The sequence below is a fragment of the Amphiura filiformis genome, chromosome 1 (genome assembly GCF_039555335.1).
Source record: "Amphiura filiformis chromosome 1, Afil_fr2py, whole genome shotgun sequence".
NCBI classification, from domain to species: domain Eukaryota; kingdom Metazoa; phylum Echinodermata; class Ophiuroidea; order Amphilepidida; family Amphiuridae; genus Amphiura; species Amphiura filiformis.
The window spans coordinates 17,525,380-17,544,411 of record NC_092628.1 but is presented as its reverse complement, the minus strand read 5'-3'; the positions used below and the strand labels follow the sequence as shown (position 1 = coordinate 17,544,411).

The following is a 19,032-nucleotide window of genomic DNA, read 5'->3' as shown; positions in this document are numbered from 1 at the left end:
ATATGCAACTATTACACAAAGATAATGCAGAACTGTCACATATTTAGCTCCGATTGCGTGCTTTTAACACCAGCTCGTGTTGGTGTGGCAACAAATTTCTGCCAGGATTGTAGTTCTATGTTACTTAAGATAGTACAGTCCTCAGTATTGCATATCAAAATATTTGTAATAAATTTTATAAACCCTGTTGATAGGTTCCACACTTGCAAGACAGCACCCCTTGAAGTGCATGGATGCATGAAACATCGCAATTGTAAAAACTCAATATTATTCCTAGGCTTGTCATTCCTTTTGTTTCAGTTCAAATTTGATTGACAGCTCTCTATTATAGATGTAGGTTTGATAGATAAAGATTTGAAGCAAGCGAGCTAGTGCATGTTGCTAAAAAATATTAAAATTTAAATAAAAATTTGTTCTAGTCTGCTGAAACCTCAACCTTGTGGCTAGTGCAGATTATTGCAGTCTGAGCAAACAGACATAGGGCTCTTCCACTTTATAATCCACCCCCCCCCCTCACAATGGAAGACATTGACCTTAATCTTCCACATTGGGCAGTGTACATAGATTTCAAATGGAGTCACCCATTCAGGTAACCCCATTTGAAATTTGCACTCCCTAAGATTAAGGTCATGTCTTCAACAGGGGGTGGGTGGATTTCAACCGGAATAGCACAACACAATCTAAGCAAACAGGCATTCTATAGTTGCATGTATCTTTCAATGATTTTGATGTATTTTTAGTTTGGATTTATAAAGCTCATAGTACATACACCTGGAGTCCTCAAGCAGTATGTATTATTTGGCAATAACAAGCTGTATGTCCCTGGGGATAGGGGGTTCCCTACATTATTATGGTATGGGTATGACTGACAGTCAAGTGCACCATCTTACATCCTGCAGTTCTTGAGCACCCCGGTTATAGCGTGCTTATAATATTCAGGCACCCGTTTTATGACAAAATTATTCCAAAAGTTAAAATTCTGACATAAAGATTTCATTTTGGAAAAACCTGCATGGATATCATAAGCTGCACCATATTTTTGCCTTGATGGTTTGTACCAAAAATATTCCTCAAATCAGTTCTCTAATCCAACTTTATTTTTTATAGCTCAATAACATTTTAGTTCTACTAGAATTGTAGTACATTGGGCCTGAAACCATACTTTTTACAGCAGTTGTTTTCATCAAAGCCCTCACTTTTAGAAATGTTCTACAGAGTACTAGTCTTAAATATTGGGGGAAAAACAGTACATACCTCAATAAAAATTGTATCTAAGTGCTCCTGATGTTGTTGCTAGATTATAGCGTAGTGGCAACCCCTGAATCCATACATAAATCTGCAAAAAATGCATACATATTGGTCAATACTCCAATATCCCTGGATGTTGATATTATACTATGTTTTTTTCATTTTGGCGGAATTTATTGTTATTACTGGAAGCATATTTGGAAAGGTCATCAAACTTTGCCAGATTTGATACAAGCAGATGAGATCAATTTATTTCTACCTGTCTGTTAATGTTTATTTTGGCAGCAAAAACAGCAGCTATGTGATCAGGGGTCCATTTCACTAAACTTAACAAAGCTTCGTAAGTCTTGAAATTGTTCATAAAATCATAAGTTCCATTTCACTAAACTTACTTATGAATGATACCCATAACTTAGTAAATAGGGATTTACTACAGGGACTCTTCGTAAAGTTGTGTCTAGTATTGGGTATTTGTAACTTTACGTACAGTTCCTGGAGTTCGAGGGGTTAGCGAAATGGACCCCTGTTGTTTGTCTGTAATATTGATTGTGAGGTACAGAGAAAATTAGGGGCGGATCCAGGAATTCTCAATAGGGGGGCGCCGAGCCACCAGCGCCACCGTGACGGCTCGGCGCCCACACAAAGTCAGGCGCCGCTCTGCAAAAATACACAAAGTCAGGCGCCGCTCTGCAAAAATTAGGGGGGGGGCGTTCGCTGGGTGCACCCCCCTTAAATCCACCTCTGAAAATAATGAAGAATTGAGACTTAAACCTTTCATTTAGAATTTCTTAAAAGACCCATTAAAGCCAAAAGAAATATATTTTACACCCAAAGCTCTTAATGAAACATTTTAAGTTTGATTTGAATGATCTTGTCCATGTCTTTCATTGCCTGTATTGCATTACATAAGTGCTAGTGTAATTTAAACTAAAGGGCACAACAGGGTTCACGTGTAAATTGAAACAGAAACGACAAATATATCGCATGTAACTGTTGAAGTAAAGGGCACAACCGGGTTCACATCTAAAATGAAATGGAAACGACAAAAATATATCGCAGTAACTGTTGAAAACTCAGGCCTGCTATTGATTAGAACAAAAGTAATAAGTGGTGAAATGAGCACTTCAATTTTCTTGAGAATTCTGGCATTCTGCTATTGATCAACTGGTGATGACAAATTGTGTGCCGCTGAACTCCTGCCATCTCTGGAGATTACGGACTGATTTCAAACGGTTCACCAAGTATTCTTCCCGTAAATTGACAATAGGTTGATCAGGAAAATATACAATATCCTTGACAGATGAGGTATACAGGGTGTTCCAGTAATTAAAAGATTTGTAGATAGGAATGGATCCGAGATGATAGATATCTTACGCTTCCCACAATGCATTCCTTCCCTGTACTGATTTGCTCTGCAGTGCAACATAGGTCGATAACCTCTTACGCTTCCCATAATGCATTCCTTCCCTGTACTGATTTGCTCTGCAGTGCAACATGGGTCGATAGTGACAAAAATAACTCAATATACAGAGCTCATCGATATCTTGCATTTGAGGTATTTTTGTCACTATCGACCTAAGTTGCACTGAATAGCAAATCAGAACTGTGAAGAAATGCATTGTGGGAAGTGCAAGATACCTTGTCTAGGATTAGATGGCCAAATAGGAAAAATAAAAATACTCTTAACAGAGTAGATGTACAGGGTGTATCAAAATAAAATTTCATGTCAAATTTTGTTCATGAACCTTTCAGCTGGTTTGGTCAGCGTTGTCCCATGTGTGCCAACCCCTTCCCTGCTGAAGGGAAGGCACACCAGATATTCTATTCAGGCATGAGAATTTTCAGGTTTAAGCCTGAATTCAGGTTTTTTTTGCCTTTTAATCCTAATTTCACACCCTTTTCCAGACTTTTTCAAACTTATCAGGTTTTTTCATTCTCATGCATGTCTATTTTATGCACTAGGATTAGAGTAATAAGTTTAAGAGGACAAGATATCTTCTTGAACATGAAGGTTTTAAACTCCAATGCAGAATGGGCTATTCCACTAAAAAATCCACACTACCCCTGTGGAAGATTTGTCTAAAGTCTTCCACGGAGGGAGTATGAGTTTTGAATAGAATAGATAGACAATTGGGTAGCTTCCATTTGAAATACTCACTCCAGTTGTGGGAGATATAAAAGCCATATACAGGGGAAGTATAGGTTTCAAAATGATTAACCCTGACCAATTACATTTGAAAAACATACTCCCCATGTGGAAGATATTTCTAAAATCTTCTACAGGGGTAGTGTGGATTTTATCTGGAATAGCCAAATGCAGGTTTCATTACATTCCAAGAATCAACAATCCTGATATAATGTCAGCACATTATAGCCAAGTCCTTTTCCTGTCACATCATTTTGGTTACTACGAAGCTGGCTATTCATGTTCACTCAACCTGTACAGTTAAGCTTGAAAAGCTCCAAACTTTCAAAACTTAGATTCTTATAATGAAATATTTTCACCAATTGAAAGTGTTAATCATACAATTCTTCTAAATTTAACTGATAAATTTTATTTATAACTTACCACTTTCAGACAGGCAACAAGACATGGATGTACCGTCACATCAAGCGCCTAAAGAAACACAGTCGCCATTATCAAAAACAGCATCAACGTCATTAACAGCAAGTCGGACGAAGAAAGGCACAGAAATGGCTCAGGTCAAGCCGATTAAGCCCAAGAGTACACTAGTTAATGTAAACAGCATCAAAGAAGATGCAATGCCCAAATATGGGGTCAAAGTTGAAAAGGAGGCGGAAGTAGATAAGGTAAGAATGGAGCAGGTAGAATGTTTTTGACACATTTTTTAGCTTTTTTGACGTTAAAAAGTACTGTGCATAATTATGGCAAGTTTTTTCCCCAGGGCTTATGTCACAGGACTTGATAACTTCATGCGGAAATGAGACCTGTGGTTCATTTCACTTAACTTTACGAAACTTTGTAAGTCTCAAAATCGTTCATAACTTACGACATGTCTAACAGTACTCTTCGTAAGTAATAGGGATGTACTACAGGGACCCTTTGTAAAGTTACGTCTAGTATTGGGTATTTGTAACTTTACGAACAGTTACTTGAGTTACGAAGTTTAGTGAAATGGACCCTTTTCTCACAAAATCAGCGGAAAGTCACCAGTAAAGAGAAGAAGATATGGTTCTTGAACATGCCAGATAATAATAGGAAATAAAAAAAAATCTCTAAAATATTAGCTTTTGAATACCAACATAGGGAGCTATCCTGGCCAGTTATATATCAGAAATTATGAGCTTGCCCATAACTCAAAAATAAAAATAAAGATTTTTAACTTTCCTGTCTTCCAAATTGTGCAAAATTCAACTAGATTATAATAGGAATATCAACAAGTTTCTGCAGGAATTTAACGTAAACAAGTACCGTTTTCCAACTGCATTGAACATAACTTGCAACTGGCATTGAGGTGCCAGTGAAATGTCCCACAGGGGGTGTGTGGATTTTAAATAGAATAGCCTGATCAGCAAAATAGTCAGAGGTTCAATGTTTTCATCTCCATGAATAACACACAGACATAGGTGTGTGTAAACTGTACTTCATGCATACGCGCTATATAACAGCTCATAAACAAGCCGCGAGAGAACTGATGAACGCTCGCGAGTAGGATATTATGCGCCTCTGCTTGCGAGCTATTTACTAGCAAGTGATGTACGCGATGTTCGCGCGCGTCTAAACACAACGTTTTCTCACAATTAGCGATGGAAACACCTTTAAAAAATGATAAGGAAGTAGTAGTTTTAGTCTAAAATGATGGTATTTTTAGTTGTGGAGGAAAATAACAGCAAGTGAGTGATGCGTATGTATGAACGGGCATAAACAATCGTTTAGTCATGACAATATATGAATGAACCCCTAATTCTCTTTGATTATGTTACACATCTAGAACACACCTCATTTACATAATGATATTAATCACATTTGCATATTCTTTTCCAGGAAATGGAGACAATAGACAAATGGTCAATAGATGTCTTCAGGATAGATGAATTATCACACAATAGGTCGCTAACAGCTATAACATATAAAATATTTGAGGTAAGTAGTACAACAAAAATAAACTTCTCCCGAGTCCAGAAATATGCGGAACCAATTTTTCCAAAATTTCATGAATTTTGTGACTGGTTCATGAAATTTTCATGCTAGCAAATAATCATTTTCCTATAGGCAACCAAAGAACTTCTGAATTTGCGAAATTTCATGCTGCCAATATGTGAGTTCTTTCCTAATCACAAAAATGTCATGCAGCTGAATTAGTGTGCTCTACAGTATGTCTAAATTTTGTAATTAAGAGCTAAAAAATAAGTGTTTTTGTACTATGTTTCCAATACACCGTAGAATTCCGTCTAGAAGCATATATGCCTCTAAACGAGGGTTTTTTTAACGAAAGATATGAAAGGCCAATACCCTTCTCAAAAACATTGCAATAGATTGGTCTTACAAATATACATGTTTGTACAGCCGCCTTTATCAGTAATATAGTTGTTCAAACTCCAAATAATGTTTTTTGTTGAGAGTGTCTGCCTCTTGTCTCTTGTGTCAAAAAAACCTCATTTAGAGGCATATATATGCTTGTAGACGGAATTTTATGGTATATGACCAAAAATACTGTAGACTACACCAAATATTTGGCTTAGAATACACTAGGTTTCCTATACATGACCAAAAATACTGTAGACTACACCAAATTTTCTATATCCTAGTTTGTGCCAATAATGGGTGAGCTGCTTTTGTTGTCTCGCCTGAATGTTCAGGGAGAGACTTAGTAATCACTATGGTGTGTGTGTGTCCGTGTGTGTGTGTGTGTGTGTGTGCGTGCGTTTGTAAATGCCTCCAACTGTGGAGGTGTGTGTGTCTTGTCACATTCACACTGTGGAGTCTGCGAACAACCGTGGAGCTCCACAGTTGAAGATAAGCTCAAAAATGGGGTTTTTGGGCCATAGAGGGGGTATACCACCTGTCATTTTCTGATTAGAGCAACCTCCACAGTATGGCGGTTGCTGTGAGATTTGTGTAAAAAAATCTCCCCAGTTTGAATGTGGGTGTGTGAATCTCCCCAGTTGGAATATACACACACCTCCACACTTGGCGGCATTTACAAGAGGGGGTGTGTGCGTGTGTGCGTGTGTGTGTTGGAAAAAGCTTGTGAGCGCGTTATCTTGAGAACCGTAAGTGCTATGATGATGAAACTTTATAGGGGTAGCATGACCAGAGGGTGTCGACCTGATTAGATTTTGAGCGCAAAATATGGTAATTAAGTACCTAATTTGCATAATTTATGCGTAATAAGCAAAATACCTTGTGAACAGATTATCTGGAGATCCGTATGGGGTACAGTGGCGTAACTTGGTGGGGAGTAAGCGTGGCCAGATGTTCTCGACCTGATTAGATTTTCAGCGCAAAATATGCTAATTAAGTACCTAATTTGCATAATTTATGCGTATTTGATGCGTATCAAGCAAAAAAAAACCTTGTGAACAGCTTATCTGGAGATCCCGTATGGGGTACAGTGGCGTAACTTGGTGGGGAGTAAGCGTGGCCAGATGTTCTCGACCTGATTAGATTTTCAGCGCAAAATATGCTAATTAAGTCCCTAATTTGCATAATTTATGCGTATTTGATGCGTATCAAGCAAAAAACCCTTGTGAACAGCTTATCTGGAGATCCATTATGGGGTACAGTGGCGTAACTTGGTGAGGAGTAAGCGGGGCCAGAGGTTCTCGACCTGATTAGATTTTGAGCGTAAAATATGGTAATTAAGTACCTAATTTGCATAATATATGCGTAATAAGCAAAATACCTTGTGAACAGATTATCTGGAGATCCGTATGGGGTACAGTGGCGTAACTTGGTGGGGAGTTGCATGGCCAGAGGTACTCGACCTGATTAGATTTTCATGAGGTCAAAGGTCACATACAAGGTCAAAGGTCAACTGAGGTCACCAAATCTTTTAATAATTAAATTTCAACTGTGCATCACATATCCCAATAACAGCTTGATCGGTCATGTAATTAAGGAAATATAGCGACTTTAAGATAGTCGCTTTCTTTGTAAAGTATAGCAAAGTAGCACTTTCAATGAGTGATAACTCGTAAAGGAAGCATCTTTCTGTTTTGATTTATTTGATGAAATAGTTCTTTGGTATTGCCAAATTTGATTTTTCAGCGCAACATACTTTTTCCAATTTCGTGAGGTCAAAGGTCACATACAAGGTCAAAGGTCAACTGAGGTCACCAAATCTTTTAACAATTAATTTTCAACTGTGCATCACATATCCCAATAACAGCTTGATCGGTCATGTAATTAAGGAAATATAGCGACTTTAAGATAGTCGCTTTCCATGTAAAGTATAGCAAAGTAGCACTTTCAATGAGTGATAACTTCGTAAAGGAAGCATCTTTCTGTTTTGATTTATTACTTTGATGAAATAGTTCTTTGGTTTTGCCAAATTTTGGAAGGTCATTACGGGGTCATCCGAGGTCACTCAGGGGTCATCTGAGGTCAAGTTATTAAAAACTCGTATGGGCATGAAACTTGGTGGGTACAGTCATCATTTAAAGCCAAATTTTTGGAAGGTCATTTTGGGGTCACCAGGGGTCATCTGAGGTCAAATTAGTAAAAACTGTCGTATGGACATGAAACTTGGTGGGTACAGTCAACATTTAAAGCCAAATTTTTGGAAGGTCATTTTGGGGTCACCAGGGGTCATCTGAGGTCAAATTAGTAAAAACTGTCGTATGGACATGAAACTTGGTGGGTACAGTCAACATTTCAAGCCAAATTTTGGAAGGTCATTTGAGGGGTCATCTGAGGTCAAATTAGTAAAACTGTTGGATGGACATGGAACTTGGTGGGTACAGTCAACATTTAAAGCCAAATATTTGGAAGGTAATTTGAGTCACCAGGGGTCATCTGAGGACAAATTAGTAAAAACTCGTATGGGCATGAAACTTGATGGGTACAGTCAACATTTAAAGCCAAATTTTGGAAGGTCATTTCGAGGCCACCAGGGGTCATCTGAGGTCAAATTAGTAAAAACTGTCGTATGGGCATGAAACTTAGCACGAGAGGTACAGTCAACATTTAGAGCCAAAATTTTAGGTCATTTCAGGGCCACCAGGGGTCATCTGAGGTCATATTAGTAAAAACTGTTGCATGGGCATGAAACTTGGTGGGTACAGTTACCATCGGCCAGATAATCGTGCCCAGCCGATAACCGCCAAATTCATTTACCTCTCTACCAACAGTTATCGCAAAAGCAGGCGGTCACAAAAGCAGGCGAGACTCGTGGTTCGAGAACCGCCTTGTTTGATATTATTTTGCTCAACTTGCAAGATTCTCCACTGATACACTATGTGATTGTGTTGCTAACTGTTTGACTTTGTCTCTTTTCAGCTGAGAGGTTTAATGAAAGAGTTTGAGATCCCGCAGAAAACACTGGTTACATATCTTATGATGATAGAAGATCACTATCACAAAGACGTCAAATATCACAACCAGATCCACGCAGCTGATGTGGTACACTCGACACACTTCCTTCTCTCTGCACCCGCACTAGAAGTGAGTACAAGCCGACCCTGGTGTTCTTAGTCCAGGGGTGTGACTCTTCAGGATTTTTCCTGATTTCAGGATTTTTTGTGGCCAAAATTGATGCAATTTTATTGATTTTCAGCCCCTTTTTGGGGTGTTTTTGCCTAATTTCACACCGTTTTTCAGGATTTTCTACTACTTTAAGGATATTTCACAAGCTTTGAATCGCACCCCTGACATTGACTATGTGTATACATGATCTTCTGCAACTCAATTGTTTTTCATTTTAATCATACCTAATATGAATAAAACCAGTAGTAGTGTGTTACTTAGAGATGAATCTGGCAAAATGGTTTTTTGATAATATTCTTAAAATGTTTAACATAGGGGTAGTTTTGAAAAAATGAACTTAAAACGTGGAGTTTTTAAAGCCAGTTTGTACCCATTTTTGTAAAAAAAAGATGAGGGTGAAAATTGTTCAAAATGTTCTTTAAATAGGCCAAAATTGTTGTGATTGGGAAAGTAAACAGAATTTGAAACATCAGTCTTATCTTTTCTTGAAACAGTTCAAACTTTTCTTTTTTTTTTTCTTTAACAGTTCAAACTTGCAAAATATCGTCCAGTTTGATATTCTCTCACTTTCTGCTCAAGAAAAATGTTAATCCATTGTGTTGAACCGAAACACAAAATTAAATTTATTTAATAACATGCTGGTAGCTTTTAGGCCCTGTATCCATAGGCTGTTCCTTGTGGTGTGTGCCCTTGTTCCGTGTTCACTTGTTCCCATGTGACCTGCCACACAGACAACAAACCTTTGCAGCCACTAAGCAAAACAAAGGTTCGTTGTCTGTGTGGCAGGTCACATGGGAACAAGTGAACACAGAACAAGGGCACATGCCACAAGGGAACAGCCTATGGATACAGGGCCTTAGAGAACAGATTGTTTGTCTAGCCAAAAAATTGATTTGTAAGTTTAATTTGTTTTTCCTTTGCAGAATGTATTCACAGATCTTGAAATATTGGCTGCTCTGTTTTCTGCTGCAATACACGACGTAGACCATCCTGGTCTCAGCAATCAATTCCTTATCAATACAGGTAAGTAATTAATCAATAATCTATCAATCAATTCAGTAATCAATAACTTGTCAATACAAATTATATTCTCAATCATTCAAGTAATCATATTATAGCAAGCATGTCATATGACCTTTGACATAAGCTGCAAATTACTGTCACAAAAAGTAGATCAATTTGCCGTAGTTGCTTGGAGTAGGTGAGGCAATAGGACTGCATGAGAAGACTGTGCGCAAAACAGAAAAAAATGTCCATGTTTATATTTTGTTAATGAGATTAGACATAAAGTCCAGCTCCAAATAAGCAGTGGCATGCCTGGAATTTTTGTCAGGGGGGCAAAGAAAAAAATTTACCCAGGCGGGCGGACACTTTTGAAAATTTACCTGCCCGACAGCAAAGTTGCCCGCCCCTGGCGTTTGGACGGGTGCTAAAGTACATCCCTGAGTGCACTACATGCAGAATGCAATGTGTGCACTTAAAATAAAAATTTGGCGGGTGCATAGGTGAAATAATAAGTACACTATTTTAACCTCCATGAGTCCTGGACTAATCTCTTTGGTAAAACACATTCCCAGATATTCCAATCCACATGCCCTATAACCAGTCTAACATTTGAATTACTGGTGTCAAATTGTTATCACTCACTTATCTAGAAAGGTGGGTATTTACATTACGGGCATAATATGCTGCACTGGTGCTGGGTACTTACACAATTTATATACCCAACAGTGAAGTTACCTGCCACAGATATGGGGGCGAGTACTAGTAGAACTAAGGTGCAGCTTTAGTTGCAGATAACATAGATTTTGTGATCAAAGCAACCAAATATTTACTTTTATGCCCCATCCCAGGTTCTGAATTGGCAATAATGTATAACGACGAGTCGGTATTGGAGGCTCACTCGTTAGCGGTAGCATTCAAGGTACTGCAGGACAAGAACTGCAACATCTTTGAATCATTGAGTCGGAAACAGATGCAAACCTTAAGGAAGATGTCAATAGACATGGTGAGTACTGAGTTATATGGGAGTCCCTGGACAGTGTCCATTGAGGATTAAGTGAACTTTGACATCTTCAGGAATAGGTATATTACATGTATCATTGCTCTTTGGGCATACAAAACAGTTACTTAGGCACCATGTATTATTTGGCCCTATAGCACTATATGTGCCCAGTTAGGTACTGATGACTCTTTCTGTCATACCTTGGTGATGTAATAAATTGTATCAACTGTAAATATTAACATAATATGTGGCATGACTTATATTTTGCATGTAAATAAATAATGAGAGCGCTATGCAATTGTTCAGGGTACGATAAAAAGAGCCATCAGTACCTATCGGGGTACCGATAGCACTTTAGGACTAAATTAGACATTGTGCCTTACAAAATACTGTATAGCACTTTACCAAGGACTTGAACTAGGATTGTAATTGGCAATAATGTATAATCTGAAGACAGGTTGTCCAGACGATGCTATGGTTGTGTTCTAATGGAAGGAAAATACTGTACCCTAGGATTTTTTTCCATCCTGAATTAAATTGGTTTACATGGAGAAAACAATTGCATATGTATTCCTATGTGGTTGTCCAATGCTGTTGGGCATACATGTGTATAGTATTGTGTTTGGCCAACATTTTCAAGCATTTGAGTAAATTCATCTCAAGTTGATAAATTCAATTACACCAAAGAGGAAGCAGGGTGCCAGAAACATCTGCCTAGCAAGACTTGACATGCCTGGTATTGTGCACAATCAGGCAAAGACTTGTAAAAAAAGAAATGGCTCCCAAACTTGTTAATCACTTTACAGTAATCCAAATGGTCGGGTGTTGGTCTAATTAAATTTCAGGTATGTCAAAAAGTTATCTTGTAATTTCTCAGTAACAGTGACTGTAAAGAAGAAGCCTAATTAATGATAATGATGTCACTATATGTGACATGATCAATGGGAATGAGTCGAATGTTGCAAATATTGTTTTTGAGATATTGGCAAAAACAGTGTTAAAATTCTTGTTTTATATTGTTTTCAGCCATTGATAAATCGCTCATAATTCAGTAACCAGATGTCAGATTTTGATGGGGTTTACATCAAAATGTAGCATTGGTAAATTGTCAGAAAATGGTGCACACAACTTCCAATTGAAAATTGCCGACATGCGACTCAAACCCCCTTGTCGCATATTGTTCATTACAAACTTGACAAGAACTTGCAAATTATTGTTAGCCAGGGTTTGAATTGATATTATCCCGAATGTAACTTATTTTCCGTATCAAATTTTCATCTATGTGTTTAGGTTCTGGCCACAGACATGACAAAGCACATGGGTCTGTTAGCCGATTTGAAGACCATGGTGGAAACGAAGAAAGTAGCTGGCTCAGGGGTCTTATTGCTAGACAACTACAATGACAGAATACAGGTAAATGGTCTATTCCATTTAAAATCCATACTCCCACTGTGGAAGATTTTGGGAATATCTTCCACAGGGGGAGTATGAATTCCAAATAGAATGAATGCATTTAGCAGCTCCATTTAAATTTCATATACCCTCTGAGAAAGATTCAACTTGAATCTTCCACAGAGGGAGAGTGAGTTTCAAATGGAGCAGCTCATGTGTTTATTCCATTTGAAATTCGTACTCCCCCTGTGGAAGGTATTTCCAAACTCTTCCACAGGGGGAGTGTGGCATTTAAATGAACCAATGTACAGGCACTTTATAACTTGTAAAGACTAGCATGCTAGTATAGTCTGACATTTTGTTCCCTTCCTCTTGATCCTGGGTTTATCCTTCAGAAGTCAATTTGTACTGAAACTCCTTCCTACAATATATATGCATATTGCATACAGTGGAGTGTTGTGGCTGCTTCTACCCGGGGGCCTACAGAAAATGTAAATTTTGCCGCCCCCTGCATGCTGCAACAGCCCGAAAAGGTTGACCCGATTTTTTTTCCAGCCATGATGGCGCTAAAGAATCTAAAGAGTGGGGGGATTTTTCTTAACTATTTTTTTAATATTAAATAATTAGAGGTGTTACACCCCCAATTACACCCACCGCTCAAGCCCTGCTGGTGATCATAAGGGTATAGTTACATTGGTTTTCCCATAATTTTCCGCCATTTTTTCATTAATAATTCTTCCTGCCGCCTCTTTTTACCCTGCCTTTTTTTTTCTTTAATTATTTTTCTTGCCACCCCTTCATGTTCCGCCGCCCCTTTTTTTTGGCAGCACCCTGCTTTTGGTGGGGTCGCGCCCCAAAGCTCACCCCAAAATACGCGCATGGCATAACAAAGGAGATAGATTAACCTCCAAACTGAATCTATTGTTATGCAATATGCCAATTAATTACCTTGTGGGAAGGAATTTTTGATACAAACTAACTTTTGATTGAGACACCCTGGATATATTTATTGCAATCAAAACAAGTAGATAACATATAAACTGAGCTCAAAAAGAAACTTATAATTGTTCACAAGGTCATATCTTGAAATCCTGTCCATCAAATTGAACCAAAATTACACACAGGTTTACTTCAATACTCTACTCTTAACACATGTCGGTAACCAAGCAGTTATCCAACTGACACAACAGCAAAATGCACTGACATGGAACAGCTTCCTGGACCACATTCACAGCCCAGCCCTGTTTCATGAAAAAGTGTATGAAAAGCAGAAAGCAGCACCGTTTTATCATCTGTGCAAGGATCTTGCGTGCATTCTCACAGATTTTTTGTGCTGGGTGCCAAATGTTGGGCTGTGAAAGTGGAGGAACTTCCAGGAAGCTGTCCCATGACAGTGCATTTTGCTGTTGTGTCAGTTGGACAACTGCTTGGTAACTGACATGTGTTTTGAGTAGAGTATTAAAGTAATCCTGTATGTTATTTTGGTTCATTTTGATTGACACTATTTTAAGATATGACCTTGTGATTCACAAGTTGTAAAAAATTATAAGTTTCTTTTTGAGCTCAGTTTATATCTCAAATGATGGTTTGGTAAAATTCAATGCAAATTTATATTATGTAGTAATGTGAACAATGTTCAGTGTTGGAAACAAGGTCATGAAAGTCACTGCAGGCCTGCTCGGATACATTATCATATAGGGTCATGTTTTTTTAACCTGGGATCCAATTGTGTTACATGTGTATTTTCAGGAAATTTTGCAATTAAACCAATATACTCAAAAAGTTACTCATATTCTGTCATGCATACAGGGTGGATATCAAAGCATTAGGTTTAGCTATTTAACATACAGGGTGGTCAAATTATATTAGCTTGTTTAAAGTATGGAATTTACCTGTTCAACTTACATGCATAAATTACAAGTTAGCTGTGTTTCTACCAGATATCCACATTCAGTAATTTGCTTCAAAAATGTTGCACAGTATTTCTGCGTGTTCCTCATTTGAAAGTGTATAATCGTTCTGTTCCATTTGCAGGACGAAGATCACGAGTATAAATCAGATTTGCATTGGGTACAATGGCATTTCTTTTTACATTCAAATTGATTGCAAATTGTTTATAATTTGTTTATAACTTTTAAATTTTGTTTTAAAACAGAATTATTTTTTATAATAATGAATCATGTTATGCGTTTGTTTGTTTTTTGGAAAAATGTTGCCATTTCAAGTTCAATTCCATGTTCTTGTTATATTTGAGGAATGTTATTAATAAATTACCACTAATTAGGTTTTGAAATTATATTTACAAGTTTTAAAATATTATAATTAGCATTGTCATGTTAGTCATGTGAGTAGATGAATAACAGTTAGGAAAGCTGGCATTGGGGGTACCGGTAACAATTGCAATTATACCCCTGACTAATTATGCTTAACAAACTGTTTTAATTAAAACAAGTTACTTTTTTTTTTCTCTTGTGATATTTGAAGCCTAATAACTAACCTTTAAAATAAGCCCTCAAGAGTATCAGTCAGATACAGGATTACTAAAATACAAGCATCTAAAGACTAATCATGAGATCAAAATGTAACAGCCCCACCATTTATGGGTACCCAACTTGAAAAACATGACCATAGGCCTATAATTGAAGACCAAATTAAAAAGACTAGTTTGTATATGACGTCCTGTCAACCAGACCAAAAATGCTGTACTGTGCAGGTCAGCAACCAATCGTGCCGCACCTAGTCTTTTTAATTCGGTCTTCAATTATACAAGGCCCTCGATACAGAACCCTTGAAATTTTGTTGTGAAAGACATTAAAATGGGCTCACAGCAGCAATCCGTACCTGCTAATCAGATAAACTACCATAGCAATGGATGAATACAATTTTGACTACACCAGGCACAAAAAGAAACTCGTCAGTTATAGTCATCCTTGCTGTTCAACAACCTGATAATTTTGGATTATTCTGAAATATACATTTTGTTGATTGGACTTTGCCTTTCTCATTTGACACCCTATTCGTGAAAATCGAGCAAGGATTGGCCAAGATATGCACCTCCAAACCCTCAAACCCTAAAATCAAAAGTTGCAATTTTATGGATTCAATTGTGCCTGTTACACTGTGTGCTTTATTGATTGGCCCGTGGTGCTTGTGTGCAATACAACGGTGCGTTCCCATTGAAAATAACTGAAACTGCAACTTTTGATTTTGGGGTTTGACGGTTTGGAAACGCATATCTTTGTCAATTCTTGTTCGATGTTCACTGAACAGGGTGTCAAATGAGAAAGCAAAGTCCAATTAACAAAATGTATATTTCAGAATAATCAAAATTATCAGGTTGTTGAACAGCAAGGATGACTATAACTGACGAGTTTCTTTTTGTGCCTGGTGTATATCGCCCTGCACTACAACGCTCACGCGGTACCTATGCATTGAACCATATCATTCTGATCACTCGCACCTGTAAGAAAAGAGCGGTATTGTATTCAATCTATGATTGCAGACATACACAGGTGATGAATGCAACCTGCTTGTAGTGCAGGGCGATATAGTCAAAATTGTATTCATCCATTGCTATGGTAGTTAATCTGATTTATTACGTCACTTCGACAGCGAATTGGTTTTAAAAGGTGTCACAAAATGTGGACCATTGTGACAGACCTGTAGATTGCAGACTTTTAGGGCCAAATGGAGCTTGAATAATTTTACTTATTTCCAACAATAAATGTAGATTTTTAAAGTATTGATTTTGCTTGATCGTATCACTTAACGCCATGTCATACTTGCAATTGCAGCGTTTAAATCATGAGTAATCAACTTCACAGTTTCTCAGTCGCTACTAGTCGTGGCTAGCGACATTTTGACAAAGTTGCCTTCAAGTCAGCTACTTGTGATTTGCTATGCTAGGGTGTGCTAGCAATTTATCGGTCAGATATCGGCAATCACTTTACCGATAAGCATCGGAAGTTGTGTTTAAAAGATAAGGCTCCTTGCAATTGCATAGTATGATATGTGCAGCCCCCCAGGTTCCATCATACCATGAGAAATTTACTCAAGAATTTGCCATCAAACTTTTCATATCCATTTTCTTGTGTCACCTTTTTTTCTGAGAGGTGACCAAGTGCATATAGCATGCAAACCATTGCCTTACGTTTGAATCTTTCTAAAAACTTCATTCTTAAACTTTCATGTCCACAATGCAATGAAAATGGTTATTTGAGCATTTGGGTAAAGTTTGAAGTAGAATTTTAGATTTATTTTTCAGTTTGCATGATATGCTTGTTGCATGAAACTAGAGGGTATTCAAGGCTCATATTTTATCTTGATTGCAAAAGATGGCATACAAATATGGAGATATTTTCTGTCAAAGTTTGCAATTAAAAACTGGACTAACTGAACTTCGCTATGGGTTGAAGGTCGGTCATAATGAGTCAAAGGTTGTGTCATGTTAAGTTATGCAAAGTCTAGTGTTAATTCAGTTAAATTTGAGTGCATTATTTACATTTAAGTTCAAAGTTGTACGTCAGAAAATGACTCCTTATCTCCTCTATTGCCAGTTTGGTTCTGCCCTGTATTCTGCTCGCCTTCTGCACAAACCATCCTCTGATTGGCCATAAAGATCTAACACAAAAAAAGTTATATCCGGAAACTTTTCCAGTGTTCTGATCTGAAGTTTGATATTAAAAAGTATATAATCACTCTACAGGACTATGCTCAGGAAGCATTAATATTAAGTAGCCAATTAACCTATTAAAAGCATTGTTTCAAGTTGTGCTTGATGACAAGCGGAATCAAACTGTGGGCAGAGGAGATAACCTCGCAACTTGAAGATTCTGGCCACAAGTTATGGTATAGGACTGTGCACCATGCAGTCCAGGCCAACATTTTCAAACAATTTCAAACATTTTTTACACTTCAACCAATAAAGGCTGCCACATGATATTGTGCTGCTGTAAAATGATCCATTTTCTAATGGCTCTGGTCAAAAAATTGGCCAAAATCTTCAAGATTGTATCACCTTCAGGTGACATTGTGATTATGTAACATGTTATGGCTTCATTGAAATGTTCCAAATTTTACTTTATGATTATTTTACCTCCTAACATTGAGTATATACTTTGATTAATCTCAAGTTTGGTAGTGAGGTCAGTGCTTTTTGTGGTTTCGCCTCAAGCGTGCCGACAAGCTGCCCCGTACACGTGTTCTTACGATGCTCTGCACAATTACCTTTACGTGCACGATTAACTTTATGTGCGCAATTCTGCGACCAGCGAAATAAGCATCTACCTCGCTACCTTACTTGAGGCGAACCAACGTATAAAAAATAAATGATGCTAACCTAAATTGTCATGAAATAAATTTGATCAGCTTAGCCTAGGTGAGAAGTAGCATTTATGAAATGGGATTGCAACATGTCCCAAAAGTCTTTTTACCTTTTTAGAGCTTTACATCTCAAAAAAAAAAAAAAAAAAATGCTGAAAGCATTGATGAGAACATGCACAAAGCACATTATTTAAGTATTAGACTTGTCCTTTTTATGTAGCACCTACTTAAAATTAAACAACAACACAAAAAGCAGTTTAAGAATACCAATGCATGCTCATTGCCTTTTCTAAGCGTTTCTCTTCAAAGATTTTTTTTTTCAAATTAGTGGTACAAATTTTGTTACCAGAAAAAGTAAAGAGACTTTTTAGCATAGTTTCTGGTTGAACAGATTTATTTCTTGTATTTCATTTCTTTATCTGTGCTTTATTCTGATTTTATGGTATTGAGCTATCATGGGGGCTATGGGCATGTCTAATGCATGATATACGCATGATTGATTACAGGTCCTAAAGAATCTTGTGCACTGTGCCGATCTTGGCAATCCATGCAAACCGCTTGTAATCTACAAAAACTGGGTGAAACGCTTCACAGACGAGACGTTCGGTCAGGGCGACCTGGAGCGAGAAAAGGGCTTGGAGATCAGCCCAATGGCAGACAGAGAGAATGCGTCCAGCTCTGTTGAGAAATCGCAGGTATGGTTTGACGTGTAAACCCTTTAAGTGTGGTGCATGTGGTTGTTGTAACCCCCGAGTGGTGTTGTGTGTTATTCCTTGCAGGTCATGACCAATTTGTTGCATTGCGCAGATTTGGGAAATCCGGTTAAACCGTTAGATATATACAATGAATGGGTGGACCGTATCATGGAGGATAACTTCTGTCAGGGGGACAAGGAGAGAGATATGGACTGGCCGATAAGTCCGTTGATGGATAGGTATAACGTTACCATCCCAAAATCGCAGGTAGGGATAGAGGGCGCGGTTGCGGGTGGTATATTAACAAAACGCCCTGGCATGAAAACTTCTGTGTTGTTTGTATGATTTTGAAAGATTTGTCTCGGCCTAAGCGCTAGCTTCATTTAGGATGTGAGGTAGTCAAACAAGGCTATGTGATATGCAGGAGTTAATTTTCGATTGCATTATTTGGTTACTTTTTTGGCCATTTCACAGTCACATTCCTAATTTTTTTTCTTTTGATTATTAAAAAAATACCTTGAGAAACTCAAGAGCATGAAGAAAAGAAGAAATTCCGAAATGCCAAAATCAAAAGCTATGTACATGTTACGCTGAGACAAATCTTTATTATTTCTTTCTTTTGATGCATGGATGCACATCCCAGGAGATTGCGTTGATGTGTTTTAATGCAGATCCAGCTCTCATGTGTAATTATCCATTAT

General features: G+C 37.7%; 1 protein-coding gene across 14 annotated transcripts in view; it reads left to right on the top strand.

Moving 5' to 3' along the window:
* LOC140162964 (3',5'-cyclic-AMP phosphodiesterase 4C-like) overlaps window positions 1-19,032 on the top strand; it is a 573,837-nt gene that overhangs the window by 541,294 nt on the left and 13,511 nt on the right. For 12 of the 14 annotated variants that reach the window (XM_072186398.1, XM_072186475.1, XM_072186546.1 and 9 more), the window contains 8 exons: window positions 3,827-4,059; window positions 5,255-5,353; window positions 8,711-8,875; window positions 9,841-9,940; window positions 10,771-10,925; window positions 12,213-12,335; window positions 14,349-14,384; window positions 18,143-18,331. In XM_072186398.1, coding sequence (XP_072042499.1) covers window positions 3,827-4,059; window positions 5,255-5,353; window positions 8,711-8,875; window positions 9,841-9,940; window positions 10,771-10,925; window positions 12,213-12,335; window positions 14,349-14,384; window positions 18,143-18,331 — 1,100 coding nt within the window. Of the gene's footprint in view, window positions 1-3,826; window positions 4,060-5,254; window positions 5,354-8,710; window positions 8,876-9,840; window positions 9,941-10,770; window positions 10,926-12,212; window positions 12,336-14,348; window positions 14,385-18,142; window positions 18,332-18,415; window positions 18,599-19,032 lie in introns of all 14 variants that reach the window. The other 2 variants (XM_072187000.1, XM_072186893.1) reach the window with 2 other exon arrangements.